Source organism: Lentinula edodes (genome assembly GCF_021015755.1).
Source record: "Lentinula edodes strain Le(Bin) 0899 ss11 chromosome Unknown C8R40scaffold_34, whole genome shotgun sequence".
Lineage (NCBI taxonomy): Eukaryota > Fungi > Basidiomycota > Agaricomycetes > Agaricales > Omphalotaceae > Lentinula > Lentinula edodes.
Window position 1 is genome coordinate 63,258 of NW_025764340.1, and position 17,074 is coordinate 80,331.

The 17,074-nt window shown below is 45.2% G+C and overlaps 6 protein-coding genes and 1 non-coding gene across 7 annotated transcripts; 3 read left to right on the top strand and 4 right to left on the bottom strand.

The window, feature by feature from the left end:
• Positions 1-626: 626 nt before the first annotated feature.
• C8R40DRAFT_1267089 (uncharacterized protein) lies at positions 627-2,791 on the bottom strand (the record flags this gene model as incomplete). The annotated part of the gene is made up of 4 exons (XM_046233953.1): positions 1,737-2,791; positions 1,171-1,670; positions 840-890; positions 627-701 (listed from the first exon to the last, which is right to left on the bottom strand). Exons 1-4 carry the CDS (start codon positions 2,713-2,715, stop codon positions 627-629), a joined length of 1,605 nt encoding a protein of 534 aa, XP_046083012.1. The 5' UTR covers positions 2,716-2,791.
• Positions 2,792-3,380: 589 nt separating this feature from the next.
• On the bottom strand, positions 3,381-6,414 carry C8R40DRAFT_512579 (uncharacterized protein). The gene is made up of 5 exons (XM_046235296.1): positions 6,143-6,414; positions 4,446-6,091; positions 4,168-4,352; positions 3,956-4,085; positions 3,381-3,891 (listed from the first exon to the last, which is right to left on the bottom strand). Exons 2-5 carry the CDS (start codon positions 6,024-6,026, stop codon positions 3,559-3,561), a joined length of 2,229 nt encoding a protein of 742 aa, XP_046083013.1. The 5' UTR covers positions 6,027-6,091; positions 6,143-6,414; the 3' UTR covers positions 3,381-3,558.
• Positions 6,415-7,027: 613 nt separating this feature from the next.
• C8R40DRAFT_t196 lies at positions 7,028-7,107 on the bottom strand. The gene has a single exon. It is a non-coding gene; the product is annotated as a tRNA-Arg (tRNA).
• Positions 7,108-9,070: 1,963 nt separating this feature from the next.
• On the top strand, positions 9,071-9,512 carry C8R40DRAFT_1174000 (uncharacterized protein; the record flags this gene model as incomplete). The annotated part of the gene is made up of 2 exons (XM_046232109.1): positions 9,071-9,436; positions 9,492-9,512. The coding sequence occupies 2 exons, from the start codon at positions 9,071-9,073 to the stop codon at positions 9,510-9,512; spliced, it is 387 nt and encodes a 128-aa protein (XP_046083014.1).
• A 2,455-nt stretch (positions 9,513-11,967) lies between these two features.
• On the top strand, positions 11,968-12,379 carry C8R40DRAFT_1174001 (uncharacterized protein; the record flags this gene model as incomplete). Its single annotated transcript, XM_046232110.1, has 2 exons — positions 11,968-12,303; positions 12,359-12,379. 2 exons carry the CDS (start codon positions 11,968-11,970, stop codon positions 12,377-12,379), a joined length of 357 nt encoding a protein of 118 aa, XP_046083015.1.
• A 1,216-nt stretch (positions 12,380-13,595) lies between these two features.
• On the top strand, positions 13,596-14,255 carry C8R40DRAFT_1072025 (uncharacterized protein; the record flags this gene model as incomplete). Its single annotated transcript, XM_046226419.1, has 2 exons — positions 13,596-14,007; positions 14,071-14,255. The coding sequence occupies 2 exons, from the start codon at positions 13,596-13,598 to the stop codon at positions 14,253-14,255; spliced, it is 597 nt and encodes a 198-aa protein (XP_046083016.1).
• Positions 14,256-15,418: 1,163 nt separating this feature from the next.
• On the bottom strand, positions 15,419-16,880 carry C8R40DRAFT_1072026 (NADP-dependent oxidoreductase domain-containing protein; the record flags this gene model as incomplete). Its single annotated transcript, XM_046226420.1, has 7 exons — positions 15,419-15,518; positions 15,575-15,800; positions 15,875-15,983; positions 16,064-16,138; positions 16,228-16,367; positions 16,438-16,666; positions 16,782-16,880. 7 exons carry the CDS (start codon positions 16,878-16,880, stop codon positions 15,419-15,421), a joined length of 978 nt encoding a protein of 325 aa, XP_046083017.1.
• Positions 16,881-17,074: the final 194 nt, after the last annotated feature.

Genomic DNA, 17,074 nt, shown 5'->3' on the forward strand with positions numbered 1-17,074 from the left:
GGCGCATCAAAGGGCGCATCATGAGACTTCATGACAATGAAGATGTTCATTATGTACTCAAGGGTGTCATTTATTACATTCCCATGAGAGAGCATTTTATATCTCGAATTGTTGCTAGTGACAATATGGTTTATGTTTATGATGGGATGTTCAACAATGGTGTACCAATTCTAGAATCTTCTGATTACAGTGTATTAGATTGGGCCCAGTGCCAGTCAGGTTCAGCTTCTGCAGTCATTTATTCCAGGACTGACAATTAGTTATTATCAAGTAAGTTACCTATTTTTATTCAATACAACAAAAAAAACCAGCCGAGTTTTGCCATGCACGATAGTGCAGTGGCCTACAATCGCATGTAGGCTGTGAATCTGGAGTAGGTGCATTGATGTCCAATGCATCAGAAGTATTAAATAAGCTGATAGGAACTGAGGTTGATGTCGATGAGGGTTTGACTGAGGAGTCTGAGCTCAGTGTGAACTCTTTGATGGATTCTATCATCTCAAACTGACACACAGCAGCATCACGCATCAAACTAAATGTATACATGCAGGAAATATTTCCAGTAAAGGAACTGTTTGGACTAGTGAATTTCTGAGAGATCACCACAGCGGCATGGACATCCGTCATCAGAACTTGAGCAAAACATTCATCAAGAAGAAGGTCAATCCCAGACTGAAGATCGTAGAGGCGGCAAAGGGAGACTGCGGAACGACGCATAGTGGGTGTTGCTATAAGAGGGGTGGTTGAAAGGAATAGACTCTCTGCCTGGTTCAATGGAAAGAAAGAAACTGTTCAAGCCTAAAATGGGTTACGAACGGGCCGATCGGCTCTTAACGTACCTTCAACAGTTTTCCCTTTCTGCTGCGAGTAGGTGACCAGTTGAGAACTACCTTTAAAAATCCATTGCAGAATGCAAGATGCATTTTAGTAGCTAAACATTACATTATAATTCATCCGACTCGGAGTCGATCTTGTCCGAATAACTGTACGAAGGTCCGAATCCATTCAAGAGCATTCAAGTTGCCTTGTAGAACTTAGGGATTAATAATGTAGCCAGACCAATCACCCTACACAGTCCCAACATTCAGAGTAAATGGTAGTAGAAGGTATTTCAGCAATATGTGCCACATCTTCAGGGGCCTTCTCCAATTCTGAGCCACATACACTCACTCTTTGCAACCTATGAACACCAACACCAACCTCATGCCTTATTTTCTTTCCCCTAGTCGCCGCTCCTGTATCTACCTGGAGCTCGCCGGGACCATCAGGTAATGTTCGAGAGAGAATCATAGATAACAGTTTGGAGGGATAAGAATTGTCCCAGTTGTTCATTTTGAATACCAACTCGAGGGTTGAAATTTTGGGTACCGGGAGAGAATTCTGTTCGGTGCTGGGATTGTATGTCATAGCCTCAAACAGGAAGTTCACGTCGAAGTTGATTCCAACTAATTGGAGCGAATTGATTCTTGGAAAGAAATCCAGGACTGGAATCAGAACAGTATTGTCCATTGAACCCAGTTTGACAGTCAGACTTCTTAAGTTTGGGATGTAGCCAGATTGTCTCCGAAATTTGGTGATAATTTCACAGAAATCATGGAATTCAATGTCACCGTAATCCAGATCCAGGTCCTCCAACAATGGTACAATGAAGCATTGCAGAAAGCTTATACCTGAATACCAGATTGATGAGGAGCAAGCAAAAATCAAGCTTTTCAACACTGGTAGAAATATATAACCTTCTGTAGGAAAGTTGTATCTGGGTACTATAGGGTTCATTGGAGGAAGAATCTCCAAGCTGACGAGGTTTCTGCATTGTTGCAAGAAACTCTTGTATATCAATGGATCAAACATTGAATTCACCACGCCTGGTCCTGGCATGAGCTTCAAGTTGATCAGCTGTCCCGCAGGGAGCAGGATTGTCTTGAGTTGGGATTCTTCATAAGGCTCTATGATTTCTACTTCACGTAGCTTGGGTGCACCTAGAAAAGCCTTGACCTGGGTCAAGCTCGCAGAAAAGTCTTTGGTAACTTGCAGGAACACCCTCTTCAACCCCGGTAGAGAAGAGGCAGGGAGTTTGAGAAGCGGGGAGAAGAATGTAGAATGACCGATTAATATAAGTGAAGAAACACGATTTCGGTGATGAGCAGGCTCATTGATGATTTTCTCCAGGAATTTGTGTAAGCGATCTACCAGTGAATCACAAGTTTTATTGAACCAAGATTCGCATCCAGGCCAATGCTTGATGTTCTGAGGTAGTATCAGATACACATCGAGAGGAAGTCCTTTACTTCTCATGAGCCATTCCTCAACCCACTCAAGATCTCCAACGAGAGCACTCATATGCTTTGGGATTGACAGACACAGTGTCGACCACAGTCTGGGGGTAGTATGAGCGACGTATCGCCACACAACACAGACTCGTGAGAGGGTATAAAGAGTCTTTCCGATGCTGCGTTGGACATAGTATTTCTTGGAATTCTCCGGATGATATAGAACATCGTCGAAAATATGAGCGAGTACCTCGTTCGGAACTCGACGAGCAGGGGAAAGAATATTCTGAACGGAAGCGAGTAAAGCAAGTTGGATGTCCTTCTGTGAATCGAGGCTTGCAATTTCTTGATTAATCATGGCAACTTGTTTGTGAAGTACGGCTTTTTCAACAGGCGAAAGCCATATCGGACCTTCGATACGAGATGGTAAGAGAAACTGAGACATTTGCTGATGATTTAATGGAAAGCGTGTTGATTCTTGGCAAAGGATAGCGAAAGGATGCCTGGCTTAAGTACCAAAGAGGAACAAGGTAGTGAGTGATATCCCGAGCTTGTAATCAAACAACAAAAAGCCTTGTACTTTGCTAAGAGAAGCAACGTAGATCCTGATTCGCCACAAATTAACATCCTCCTCAATGCCTGATCTCTGCCGGGTGATTTTTTTTGTGAATCAGAATACTTGCGAAGAGAGTACATTCAGTTTCAAGTCAGATGGAGAAAGAGTCGCACGAGTTCGTATAATATCGAGTCGGAATAATGGGTTTTATATATGGACAATGTTGTTTACGTATGATCATGAACAAGTCGTACAAGGAAGAGTCGGTCAAATGAAATCAAGAATAAAGTCGTATGTACAAATATATACAAATGTGCTGACATTGGTGTGGATGAACTGGGTATGGGTATGGATTCCGAAACGTTGGAGTAGATGATAGGTTTCCAGGTCCAGCTACAAAGTTGCATGTACATGGGACGTCAAGGTCATGAAGATTTTCGAAAACATGAGCCAGATATAACTCGTGAAAGCAAAGGACCAAAACAAACAGGAGAAAAGCAAAGCAGGGTTTGACATTTGGAAAAAAAGATCAATTACGATGTCGAAGAAACACAGAACGAAGACCCCCAAATTAGAAATAAAAAACAGATATGCAAGAAAGAGAATGAGAAGATGTGGAAATTAGGCATCCGAATAGAATGGTATCCTGTTCTGATATAGATAGCTTTTCCGTGTCCAACGCGGGTGCATTGGGAGCGAGTGTTTTGATTCGACAGTATCCACTTGTCGTCATTAATGTGAACCCATACCAGGTTGCACAGTTGGTCGTGTCGGTCGTGTTGCTCGAGGAGGCCTATCGCCCCCTTTACCTCCAGTTCCTCCGAATCCACCATGTTCAAATCCCCTTGGACCTCCTAAACCAATTCGGCTAGTTTTTCTAGTAGCGCTTTTACCTAAACCCCTGGCACCTTCTCTTAAATTTCTCGTGCTCTTCCTTGTCATGCTCTTCCGACGTAGATACACCTCCCTCGCACTAACGTACACGTCCCTGCCTCGATGAGCTTCCTCGGTAAGTCTCGACGCGATGGCATGCAAGTGGCGGAGTTTTAGACGTTCAAAAGTGTCCTGTTGAGCAAGTGAGCAAAGCAGACAGAGATATATGATTGGGGATGCGACGAAGGAGACTCACGTCCAATTTATCGGCAACATTTGTCAGTTTGTCGTTATGCTCCTCTAATTTCCTCAATAAAGTATCCAACATGCTTGTATGAGTAGGCTCCACTGGACGTTTTGCCACATCCGACAATCTTCGAAGACACCTACATAAGCAGCGATGATCAGCGTCAGTCGGACGGTCGCGATATAAAGGGGTTAAAAGGAAGGGGGGAACGATAAACACACCTTTGTAAGCTCCCTAACCGTTTCACGTATCTCTTTCTTCTCTCCATGAACAACCCCCACTCTTCATCCGTCAACGTCCGTCTCGTGATCAGGGTCTTCTCCACACGGGATAGCGAGTGTTCGATATGTGTACACATCTCCAGGTGTGGGACGACAGTTCGAACGGGGTAGAAAGAGGAGAGGGTCTGCAAGAAGAATGATTAGCGAAGAGCAATGAGGAGAAGAAAGAGTAATGAAGAAGGAAGGGTATCATGATTGAAATACGTCTCACTACTCACTCCTCGAACACCTCTAACTATCCCAACTATCTCCTTGATAGAAGTCGAAATCCTCTGCTCCGTTTCCTCTATTGGCTCATCGTTCCTGTTTTCCTTCTCTTTCTTATTTCTATTTCTCGCGTCTCCAGGTTGAGCGTTATTTTTACCACTCGTTCTTCCGTTTCGGTTTGGATTTCGGGGTGGTGTGGATTCGTGTAGGGGAAGTATGATGATTGGGTCGCCGAGGTCGCCGATGTGAGGAAGAGGAGCGGGTGTGGGAAGTGTAGGGTTCATAGGTCCCTCGGCCTCAGTACCCAGGACTGGATGCGGAAGCGGTATCTGGGATGTTGGTGACGGTGGTAATGGCAGCTCCTTCTCACTCCGATCAGCCTGCTGTGCCGGCGAAATGCTATCAAGAGAGTGTCCTAACGATTCGAACGCAGGATACGTAGAATGCTCAAATGGTTCGGGGGTGGAGGTGATATTTTCTTCAGAAATGCGTTCGGTATTAGGAGTGAATGGAGCAAATCCTCGTAAGCCGGGAAGACTGGATAGGGAGTCAGCCAATGGATCAAATGGAGGGGAGCCAACTGGTAGTGGTTCGTATTGCATATCGACGTCAGTGTCGTGGGAAGCAGAAGGACCAAAGAACGTGTTTTGTTCGGGACCTGTAGGACCCTGACCACCTGTATGGTGTAAACTCGTGAACCCTCTCAAGGGCATATGCGCAAGACTAGAGACACTCTGGGAAAGGGGAGATGCGGCAAACTGACGTGTAGTCGCCAAGGGTTTGTGTTTGGTGAAGAATGGGTGATGGAACGGGTGATTGTTACTACCTGAATCGGACTGCGAAAGCGGGAGATCTCGTTTTGTACTGAGCATTGGTCTGGGAGGTGGAGTGGTGGATGCGGGTAAGGATAAAGCATCTAGGAAGCGCGACGAGGGGCCTGCGATAGCAGAAAGGCCGGCTGGGTAACTTCCACTTGGAATTCCAACGTCGCGTTCTGCGTCTTCCTCGATCTCTTCGATATGACCTCTCGACACATATTGCTGCTTTCCGCCCGCATCAGCTATCCAGCCCCCGACGTAATCGAAGTCTTCGATAACTTTCGCCCGAGGAACTCCGGGCGCTCTGTTAGCCCTGGATGTAGCAGGTGTTTCGCCTGGAACCGAAGTATCGTAATCGTGCTCAGCAGGGTGTACCTGCATTGGAGGCACCAGATCTGTAAGCTTCGGCGGAACTGTCGTGGCAATGGGCGTCTCTCCGTCTCCGGAGAACAACCCTAGAAAGTTAGTGTGATATGTGACGATTGGGTCACCGGTGGAAAGAGTAGGAGGTCGAGGGGGTCGGATAGGAGGATGAGGTGCGCTTCGAGGCTCGTTCTTGAATATATCTGATTGGACTTCGGAAGGGAATAACGCAGGCATGGCGGCTGCTGCTGCTGGCAGTGTCGGAGTATGAGAAACGAAAGGAAGAGTTGCAGAGGCATTTGTCGTTGGTGATTCAGTACGAATCTGTGTACGGTTCTGGCGTGAACCACGGAGGGTTTTGGGTACAAGGCGGCGCATGAGGTGAGACGATGAATTGTGTGAAGAGGACATCGTGAATCTGTATTCCGGTGTTTTTTTGTGACGTAGCGTGTACTAGAGAGTGAATAACTCGTATACTATAGAACAAATGAATGAGTTGAACTTCAGGAGTGTGCAAAAAGACATACCGGAGTGTCAGAAACCAACGAAATTGTTTGACTCGTGGGCGCAAGAAGAAACAGACGTGTTTATGTGCTTGGCTTTTTTATGCAGTCTATTGCACTCGAAAACAAAGGAATTGTTTGTTCCGTCTCGTTTGAATTGTTGGGCCTAACCGAGCATCCCCTATCGTTGTCGTTTCTTTCTCGCTTCGATTTTTTTTCTTTTTTATTCTATTCTTTTTCGTTCCTTTTGTGTGCACAGCGCTCGAGTTTGGGTATGATATCAAGACTGGAAGGCCGGAAAGGATAGCGATAAATTTGTAGGGAGTGTAGAGGCAAATGGAATGGATTAAGACCAAGGTGAGGCTGCGTATAGAAGGCCGAGAGAGGAACAAAGCAAAGGAGGGTTGCTCAAAAGACGCTTGGTGACAGTCGTGGACAAGGGTAAACTGTAAACCATCTCCACCCACACACACTAAGTAAGCGCCTGTCGTCGATGTCCCTGGTAGCCGATTGAAATCGGATTTCCGCTGATTTCTGGCGCGCTTGTTGGCAAGCGATGGACTCGGAGTCTCGGAACGTTAGAGACTATAGAGAATCTTGCATGTACCTTTATAGATGCTGTTGTTTGTAGATTCAAGCAGGAGTCAAGGGGGAGTTATCGAAGTTGGAGAGAACGAGGAAAAATAAGAAAAGAAACGCCAAAACTCTATGTATGGATCGAGAGAAATATAGTCATTTACTGCTCAATGAGACACTATCTATCTCATTATGGAAAAGTGCAACTACAGAGTTTCTCAAAAAATTTTGGTTATACCCTGTTGCACCGTCTACTACGGTAGGGCCTGGTTTCACTCCATCTAGCACAATGATAAAAAGAAGAAAAATTCGATGTACCCAGGACACTCAATATGACCACCGCAGGGGTCGAACCTGCAATCTCCTGATACTTTTCATCGTAGTCAGACGCGATGCCATTTCGCCAGGCGGCCATGTATATGTTCATAGTTGATCAATTTCTGTCCAGGGTTCTGTTTCGTGGTTCGTGGGAATTTCCACCCGTACAAGCCAGTGCGCAAACTTGGTGCGCAATTGCTTATCGAACTCCCAACTTATTCAGTGTCGAGTCTGGTCTACGAAATTCATGGTCCTGTCAGTCCTGATTCAATGTTCTTCTGTTGCTCCTATATGCAGACAACCCTTCGCTGGCCCCGGTCCTTTTCCATCCGTCCTTTGCAAACTTAAAATTCACCCAGGGAAAGCAGGAAAGAATATGTGAATCGTAACTTGTAGTGCTATGTCAATCATCTGCAATGCTGCGTGCGCGATATTCAATCTCAGGCTTCCCCTGCATATGAGTTCAAGAATCAAGCCGCTGTTTTTCCTTCGATGATAACTACAGCTCCGTCTGGATAAAAATACGTCACCGCGGGCTCGGAAATAGCTCGTTATGAACAAGACAAACCCTCTCACTCCCCCAAAAAAACCAAAATGCCATCGCCTTGAACATATTTTCACCGAGCAAGCCAGGAACAATTGCATCTGAATTGCATTATGGACCAGGTGTATGGGCACGGACGGGTCACCGTCACACAGTTCGGTATGTAAATTTTTTGCGCTGTGGCAAGATATCGGAATGTTCAACATTCGGACCACCTCAAGTTCGAGGAGATAGCAAGTATAGACTCTGTAGCTCATGGTAGAGTTCATTATAGTGTATACGATATTGTCACTCAACAGGTGCGTTCCATTACTACAAATCAACCCCATACTACTTTCTTTGAACATCAGAAGGTGAGGGGCCATGAAAGAACCAAGAAATGTACGTCATTTGCGTTTCCTCACCGCTGTCCTACGATTCTATTCTACTCCGAGTGGCAAGCTAGACATCTGGAATTTATTCATACTTGAAGCTTGATTCATCATGCAGTAAAATGCAGTATCTAACTTTTAAACATCGCCTCCTCTTCAACGTTCCGAGATTCACGTTCGCACCCTTAAATGCATAGTTCTTTCTTCCCTTTTTGGATGCAAGTTGTCCTCACAATGCGACGGAAAATAATCCTTCTGGAAGACTGGAACTACTTTGAAAATGCGCTGAGAACGGGTTGTTGTATGGTAAGCATGAGATATACATATGGACTGTGAATACTCACAATTGAATATCAATGGGGTTACTGTAAGGAGAGTGCGCTAGACAAAAACGTTGATATCTTAGCCTCCGAGTCCGTCGATAAGGTCAATTCTCGGAATAACGGACGTCGGGAAAAAGAGATTCTACTAGCCTGTAGACCTGAATCAAACACCCAGTATAGAGGGTGCACCACTGAAATGTCTCGCCGATAATGGTATACGAAGGTGATCCTATTTGTACAGTATACATCTGACATTTGCACCTCGCACTACCTCTAAAGCATAAAAGAAGGGAAAAAAACTACCTACCCACACTCCCCGGTGGCCAAATATATTTATCAAGGATATTCACAGGATATTCATAAGTTCTTCATTCCATTCCTCGTAGTATTCATATTCTTTTACCGTTCTCATTCCAAATGGTACTCATTCAAAGGTGAGATTTTCGAAATGCCTTGGACAGGATTGTTATTTCCCTGCCGCCACTAAAGGAAAAACAGAAACTATGGTCGAAGATTCCATTCGAGGTGTCTTCAGCATATGACCGGATCTCCGTTTTCAATTGTAAGTACCAGGAGATAGTAACTTCCTAGAACATTTCCCCCTGACACGAGATCTGGATGAAGTACTATAAGAGGAAATCAGCCTCTACCAATAAAGTAAGTACCATAAGAGGAAATCAGCCTCTACCGATGAAATTTATCTACACAGAAATTATTGGAAATATTCAAAAAGCTTTATTTCTACTAGCAGGATCTTTCACAAGTACCCCACTTACCCACTCAAACCAAGATTCAACTCATACCTGCTCACTCACTAGCCATGAAACTCACCAATTTTGCTGTACTCGCTTCCCTTGTTGCTCTAACTGCTCAGTCCGTGTCCGCCGCCAATGTCAAGGTCGCTGACCCTGTCGATGCTTCCCCTACTACCGACGTTACTGCCATGGCACCCAGCCCTGTCGCGTCCAGTACTTACGTCGATGTTGAGCTGCTTGACCCCTCTGCATCCAACGGCACCGTCAACGTCAAGGTCCCTCTTCCTGGCTTTAGCAAGGAACTCTATTCTTCCCTTGTCGCCGGCTCGGAGAGCACTCTCTCTAGCGCCGCTTGCATCCCCCCGGGTTCATTCTGTACATGGGGCTACTGGGACTGCTGCGGCACTTCGGGCTGCCTCTTACTCTCGATTGTGAGTCAGGAGTCAAATGTCTTAGCCAATTTTAACATATAATTTTGTTGTAAAGGCTGGTGGTGTCTGCGTTTAGCTGCAACATCAAATTTTCAGGAATCTGCATTCTTATTGACGTAAAAGGTAATTTGCTTTTTTATGGTACCAGAGGATCATATGTTGATCATTATATTTGGCTTTTACACAGTGAAATATGAAATCCAGTAAATTTTGGAAGAGTCATGTACGAATTTTGTCTCGAGTCTTGTATCTTCGATAATCTGCGCAAAAAATAGAACCTCTGAATTACGGTCAGACTAAGTGAGTAGGTAGCAGTGCAACTTGGAATTTCCATGCAAAGAAGAAGTACCTGTGAATTTTACACTGACGACGTGAAAGGAAATTCGAAATTAGTACATACTAGCTAGTAGCAAGAGTTGGAAAAAGAAATATGGCAATTATCATGGCAGCGAGATCTTCAGTCAATGAGCTTCACTACATCTCCCGCCAGCTCCTGAGGGTACAAAGTAACCGATGCAATTGAACCGTCAGACTGACGGCTACTGAGGGTTTCTCGAAATCAATTCTATCGTCTTTAACTGGCTTCAGTATCTTTGTCAAGTGGTAGTTCCTGCAATGTGATCACTGACTCTATGTAGTATACAATCTCCTGGATACTGGGCTGCGAATGCCATTCTGGCTCTAGGGCTGGAATTAGTCTCGCAGGTCAGAATTTACGAGAGGGAAGCAAAGTTCGTTCCCTCATGTGAAGCTTGGATTCTGCTTCTTGTGCGTAGATCATAATAGTAGATCATCTGACTTGAAATATCAGGAGTCATGCATTATTGCATCCTGATTATGGCAAGAAGAGATGTAGGGTCTGCAAGTTCATCTACCTCAGATCCACTGGGCCGGACAGTAAAAAGCAAGTGTTCTCACTGAAGTAACTTCCTGAGAAATTTCCACTTTCTGCCTTTGGTCGATACGAACTTCATGAAGGCTCCGCTGCCTGCTCACCTCGTAGGCTTCATCGGGGCCTCATATCGATGTAAATTAACCAGGAGGAATCGTATCTGCAACGTTCCACAATGGTCCGACTCAACACATCGTAAGCAGGGGTTAAGAAAGTTGAACCGACGAAGATATGTCATTATTTTCTCTGCTGTTACCTACCATTGTATTCGGTTCCGAGTTGCAAGCTAGATGTCTGAAGCTTGATCCCTGCCATAACACACTATCTAGCTTTCAAGCGTACTTCTTCGATATTCCAAAATTCGCTCGGATCACACATTTGTTGAACTTTTGGCCGCCAGTGCAGGACCTTCTCTCGTAAAGGAAATTACTTCGTGGATCATGCGGTAAGAACGGGTTATGTTGCGTCAGGTAAGAATACGATGGTTATCTGGATACTAGTGGTATAATACTGAAGGCTGCTAGCTGGGTTGCACCGCATTGAATGAAACATACTTATTCCTCCTCACCTCAGCTATCGATGGCAAGTCCCATATCAGTGCAGCCCTAATCGACAGGAGATGGTTTTCAAACTGAGACTGCAGAAGACAAGGTGGCCTCAACAGACAGGAGGTAATCTTCAGACTGCAGACCGAAGGCCATGTAACTATACCGAGTCCGCAAACTTCCATGAGCATCTGCAAAACCTGTATGTTCGCCAGAGCAAGGGTACTGGCTGGAGAGCGCTCTCCAGCATCGAAAGCACCGAAAGCAAGATTTTCAACTTGCTTTCAGTGCTTTGGCTGCTGGGAAGCGCTCTCAGCTGCTCTCGGATGGTTAGCCGAAAATACATGTTTTGCAGATGCGAGCCCTTCAAATGGCATTGAATTTGCGTTTTATCTTCAACAATGTATCTGATGTTCCTTCCTCCGAAGCACACATCTGCAAAACCTGTATGTTCGCCAGAGCAAGGGTACTGGCTGGAGAGCGCTCTCCAGCATCGAAAGCACCGAAAGCAAGATTTTCAACTTGCTTTCAGTGCTTTGGCTGCTGGGAAGCGCTCTCAGCTGCTCTCGGATGGTTAGCCGAAAATACATGTTTTGCAGATGCAGAAGAAGTAAATAAACCACATTCTCTCACATCCCAGTGGCATGATACGAAGACATCCATCTCTCTCCATCATGTGCATTAACAGCAATACCTACCCCAAAATCTCTCTACGTCCTCACGCCATTCAGATTCCAGATACCTTCACATGCGAGAGCTCCTGAACACAGTTGAAGTGATTGTCAACTGCATCTGTCACTGAAGGGGAAGGACTTCCGTACATGAAGTGTGGTCACAAATTCTCAATCCATTCGAGGTGTCTTCAGCATTCACCGTCATATATCCAGATCCCTGTTTTGGTACTTCACGGAGGATAGTACTTCTCCGGTTCTCCTCTGACATAATGAAGTAAGTACTACGGTAAGAAACCGCTCTCTCCCAATGAGATGTACAAATTATACCAAACAACTTGGATATTCATTGGAAACAGTTAAAAGGCTCCATTTCCAGCAGGATCCTTCACAGGTACCCCACTTGCTCAGTGCTCACTAGCCATGCAACTCACCAACTTTGCTAGACTCGTCTCCCTCACTGCTTTAGCAGCCTCCGTGTATGCTGCTAGCGTCGGGACTTCCACCGGCGATATCGAAGTCACTGATGCCGCCGTATCTGGCTCTTACATCGATGTCGAGATGCTTGACCCCACTGCATCCAACGGCACCGTCAATGTCAAGGTCCCCCTTGCAGGCTTTAGCAAGGACCTCTATTCTTCTCTTGTTTCTGGCGCAGAGAATGCGCCCTCCAGCGCGGCTTGTATCCCCAAGGGTGAATTTTGTACTTGGGGTTACTGGGACTGCTGCGGCAGTGCAGGCTGCCTGTTGGTCGGCATTGTAAGTCAACTCACAGTATCGCATCAATATCTAGGACCTGATATATATATTGAAGGTGGGCGGGGTCTGCACCTAGCTACCAAACTCACAAAACTCTATGATTTTATTGATGATGCACAAGGTAGTGTGTTTCTCATTGGTATTTTGTACTAGACCCAACTCTTATTATTGCAAATGACTTTTACAGTGAAACATCAATCTAAATTTTCAAATTTTGACCCAATTATGAAGTTTTGTCATGTACAAATGTTTTTTTGTCGAGTCATGTTTTCTATATTTTGAGAATTGCAAAAAAAATAGTCTGTGTATCATGGAGTCTTCGAATGCAAGAGGTTGACCAGCAGTAGCCTCAGCAGTGGGACCCTTTTGAACTTCGGAGTAAGTCATTGGAAACATTGATTCAATACTATTCTATATGAAGGTAGCTATGGCCTTAGACTCGAACCAGTCTGCTGCTGAGAAGCGATATGCGGAATCACTGCTTCGCTGACACCTTTGAGCGCCAGTTTCCAAAGTGTCAACATCCGAAGCTACTGGCTCGAGTCTACTATGGCCTATAGTTAGTAGCTCAAGAGGGGACAATATGGTAATTGAATATTCGACCTTACTAGGTTTTATCGCCATTTGCTCGTGATGTCATTGCGACTCTATCCGCTAAGATATACCTCTGTGGTTTACCTGTAAGGATCGCGGACCCAGTGCGAGCGCGGGTCATACAGAGTATCCGAGTCGGATAATTGCGTCAATGGGCTAATGCGTCAGGATGGTTTGTTGCGACTGAGACAAGAGTTATAAGTACAGGCAAGTTTACCTCCCGGTGTATAGACTACTCCTTGAAGGAGTGCTTTGATGCAACAGTAATCATGAAGTATTGTGCAACGTCGGTGTATATACAAGTTGCAATGAACAACGTGAGAAATATTTCTGTTTCTGCCCTTCTTCTACGACTCACCACCTTCATGTTCCTGTAAAGTTCCATATTTGGATCTTGGTGAAACGCATACATCCATGTCAAGAGATCAGGAGGGGGATCCTGGACATACTCGCTAGCTGTGTGGTCGAACTCAACAGGTTTAGGTTGCGAATCCGATCTGGCCAGGCAGGGTCTTTTGGGCACCCCACGATGCACTCATGAGACCTACCCAATGCACACCAAGCTCGCTCTAGCCCTTTCACACCCAAGCGCCTGACCTCATGCTTTCAACTTTGTAATGGGCCCACCCAAAACCCACCGAGTGAAGCTGAATATAAGCAATGAACCTGCCCTTCCCGTCGCTTAGCAAAACACTTCCATGTCGCAACTAGTCCTATACCGAGCATATTCCGACTGTTCCGGCTCCTCCTTCAAGAGAAAGACAGGATTTGTGGCTGGAGGTTCCAAAATATCTTTTGATCCCAACTCTAGTCCAGGCGATGCAGCAAACATTCTCTCCAATCATCTCAACTGGAACAACGTACACATTCCCTCCCCGCTCATATCTACTACTATGTCTCGGTCGAAAGCCAATGCCAAAGCTAAAGTAATCTCTTCTCGTCATCGCCGCACCGTGTACATTGCAAAAATCATTGTTGAGCGCGATCAGGTGCATCATGTGTGCACGTTGCACAAGCGATTGGGATTAGGGAAAGTTCCCCGTCACTGGAGGGACGACGAGGAATATGTTTTTGTTCATCGTATACCCCTATCGTGCATCGTAGAAGTTGGTGAGTCTTGATTCCACGCCGTGTCACTGTGACCTGGTTATTGTATGACGCTGCTTGCTTCAGTGCAATGGACTGGAAAAGCTCTTCCACGCAAAGAGAATTACATTTGGGAAAACCCTGCGAAGACGCAAAGGCCTGCAGAGCAGCCTCCGAGCCCTGTCCTATCCTACTCCGCCATCTCGGGGGACCTATGGGATGACCCATATAATGAACAAGAGAAGTGTGAAGAGTCCCTCAACCACTGGTAGTTTTGGAGCATAAAGTCGGTAGCGGAGTGTGTTTCATCTCTTCTTGAGTATTAGCGTTTACCGCTTTAGCACTTTGTACATGTACTACTATTTGTATATTATATTGGAAAGAGTACAACTCGATATGTGTAGTAATTAGTTGATCTTTGTTGATTAGTATTTTTTGCCTGTTCTGAACCTATTACTATGCTTACCATGCGCCCTTTAATACGACAAATCCCCTACACCTCAACCTTCTGTGCTGTTAACTACTTTGTTCATTGACCGTGACCTTAGCCCTGTAGCCCTAACAACGAGAGCTCACTCCTGCCCTTGCCTGTAGTGTCTACAGCTATCTAAAACAATCTTTGTCGAACCAGGGAAGCGAAACGATTCCCGTCTAGTCATCCTCGTGAACCTGGTCAGTGAGTTTCTTTCGTTTCCTTGTCTTCGGTGGTAATTGCTGAGTCAATACATGATACAGGATATATGCAGAGATTATTGTTCTTATGGTTACATGTGGACCACCCAGCGCTCCCGAACCATCTTTGCTTCTTGTTTTTCGCCATAGAATCCAGTTTTCTCCAGACACGTCTACGATTCCTGTGCTGTCACTCAATCGTGACCTAATGGCGATCGCGAGGCCATTGTCTGAACCACAGATCTATGTATTCAATTACCTACTCGATGAATATGAACCCTCTGTGCTTCAAGGAACATTCGATTTCAGTGTAAGTTATTCGTTCACCATTTCTCATCGCTCTGATTTGTACTAAGATATAGGCAGACGTCCGTAACAAAGACCATGGTTACTTATCTTCCTCATTGAACGTCAATTCGAAACGCATCCCTACCGTTGTCCAAATATACAAATGACCTGACCTGGAGGACCACAAAGTCAGAAACTCCTGGTTCAGCATGTAATACTCCTTCCAATATCGATAATCTTGGTGCTCATAGCGCTTTCATCGGTGGACAGACGCTTTCTGTTATTCATCGTTTTCGCTTGACGAGTTCATGGCAGAGTCTCTGGATGTTCAGATGTACGGTCGAAGCAGCTGGAATTGTATCAGTTCCTTATGCTTAAAAAATATGTTCTGAAATGAGCTTCAATGCTCCTCGTATGTATGTGTATACAGTTAATGCTTAATGTTACTTGGTTTAAGAATACATGCCTTTGTGGGCTAAGCCCCAATGTTAACTGGATTGCTTGCATCCTTTTCCTCCGGCTCTCCAAATATGTTGATGTCCCATCTCGGTTGGTAATTATATGGAATGTTGAATCTAGCAAATGCAGGGGTCACCAAAGACAATCGATATACCAACCAAGAAGCACATACCTCGTGTGGTTTCCCTTACCAACAGCAGAGATTGCCTCATACTCCTCCTTGGTCAAAGTGACCTGCTGGAAATTGGACTTGATCCTCTCTTCCTGGACGGACTTGGGGATTACAGAGTAGCCACGGTATGCACCCCAGGCGATGAGGATCTGAGCAGGAGTCGCGTTCTTTGCCTTTGCGATCTCGACAATGGCTGGGTAGTCTGTGAGTTTGGGTTTTCCCACCACTGTGATGCAATAACAATAAGTCAGTTTGAATACTGATTACTTGTATATGGAATCTAGTGCTCTGATAACTCACAGTTGTTTCCAAGAGGACTGTAAGCCGTGACGTGGATGCCCTTCTCTTTGCAGAAAGCAAGGAGGTCATCTTGAGGAAGGAGAGGGTGTGCTTCAATTTGGTTTACAGCCTAGAATTCAGATAAATGACGACGTCAATCATCAATTATGACGCGATTCACCCACGCGCAAACGCGAAGAAAAGTCTTACCGGAACTACACCGGTGGCCTTGATGAGAGCCTCGATTTGAGGAATGGTAAAGTTGGAAACACCGATGGCGCGAACCTGCGCAGATGTGACGAGAAAAAAATCAAGTTATCAGTACATATATGCTTATGAGAAGCAGTCCAAACAAATGGGAAAAAAGTGCATACTTTTGACTTGGGTAATGCGATCATGGCTTTCCATGTGTCTACCAGCGTTGTCTTGAGGTCTAGCTCGACTTCGTTCTCTTTGGAAGTATGAGGTGGAAACAAGCCTTTTCCAGGAACAAACGCGACTGGCCAATGGATCACTGTAATGATATGATATCAAGATCTGAAGATTGACTAGATGAGAGTATAAAAGGGAACGTCTCAACGCACAGTACAAATCAAGATAATCGACCCCCAACTGGCTCAATGTCTGATCCAACTCTTTCTCAGCCTCGGCCGGTTGATGAGAGGAGTTCCAGAGCTTGGATGTCATGAAAAGCTCCTCTCGTTTGACGACGGAAGGAATGACTTTCTTCAACGCAGCACCGACTTCGTCTTGGTTTTCGTAGACCATGGCAAGATCGAGATGTCTATAGCCGTTCTTGACAGCAATTTCGACCTAGACAATGCATCTTTAATACTCGAGTACGTTTTGATATCATACATCCATCGAACCGATCGATTAACGACGCGTTCTTCGTCGCGTCGTACATCCTAGAACAAATAAAACTCACAGCATTTTCAACTTCCTTGGGCTTGGACAACCAAGTTCCCAGCCCAATCTGGCGGAGAGATGCACCAGTGCTTAGGGTAATATTCTGTGCGAGAGACATGATGGGATGAGAAAGAAAGGATGCAACGAAGGTCTTGGAAGATAAGTTGTTTTCTTATATCGTCAAAACATCGGACCGGATCACGGACCGTAAGAGCGGACCAATAATCTTGCCGGATTTTTTCCGAAACGTGAAGGATTGTTTCGCAAAAAAAAATACGACATACTTATGTATCGTTACAATATTATCGAAAC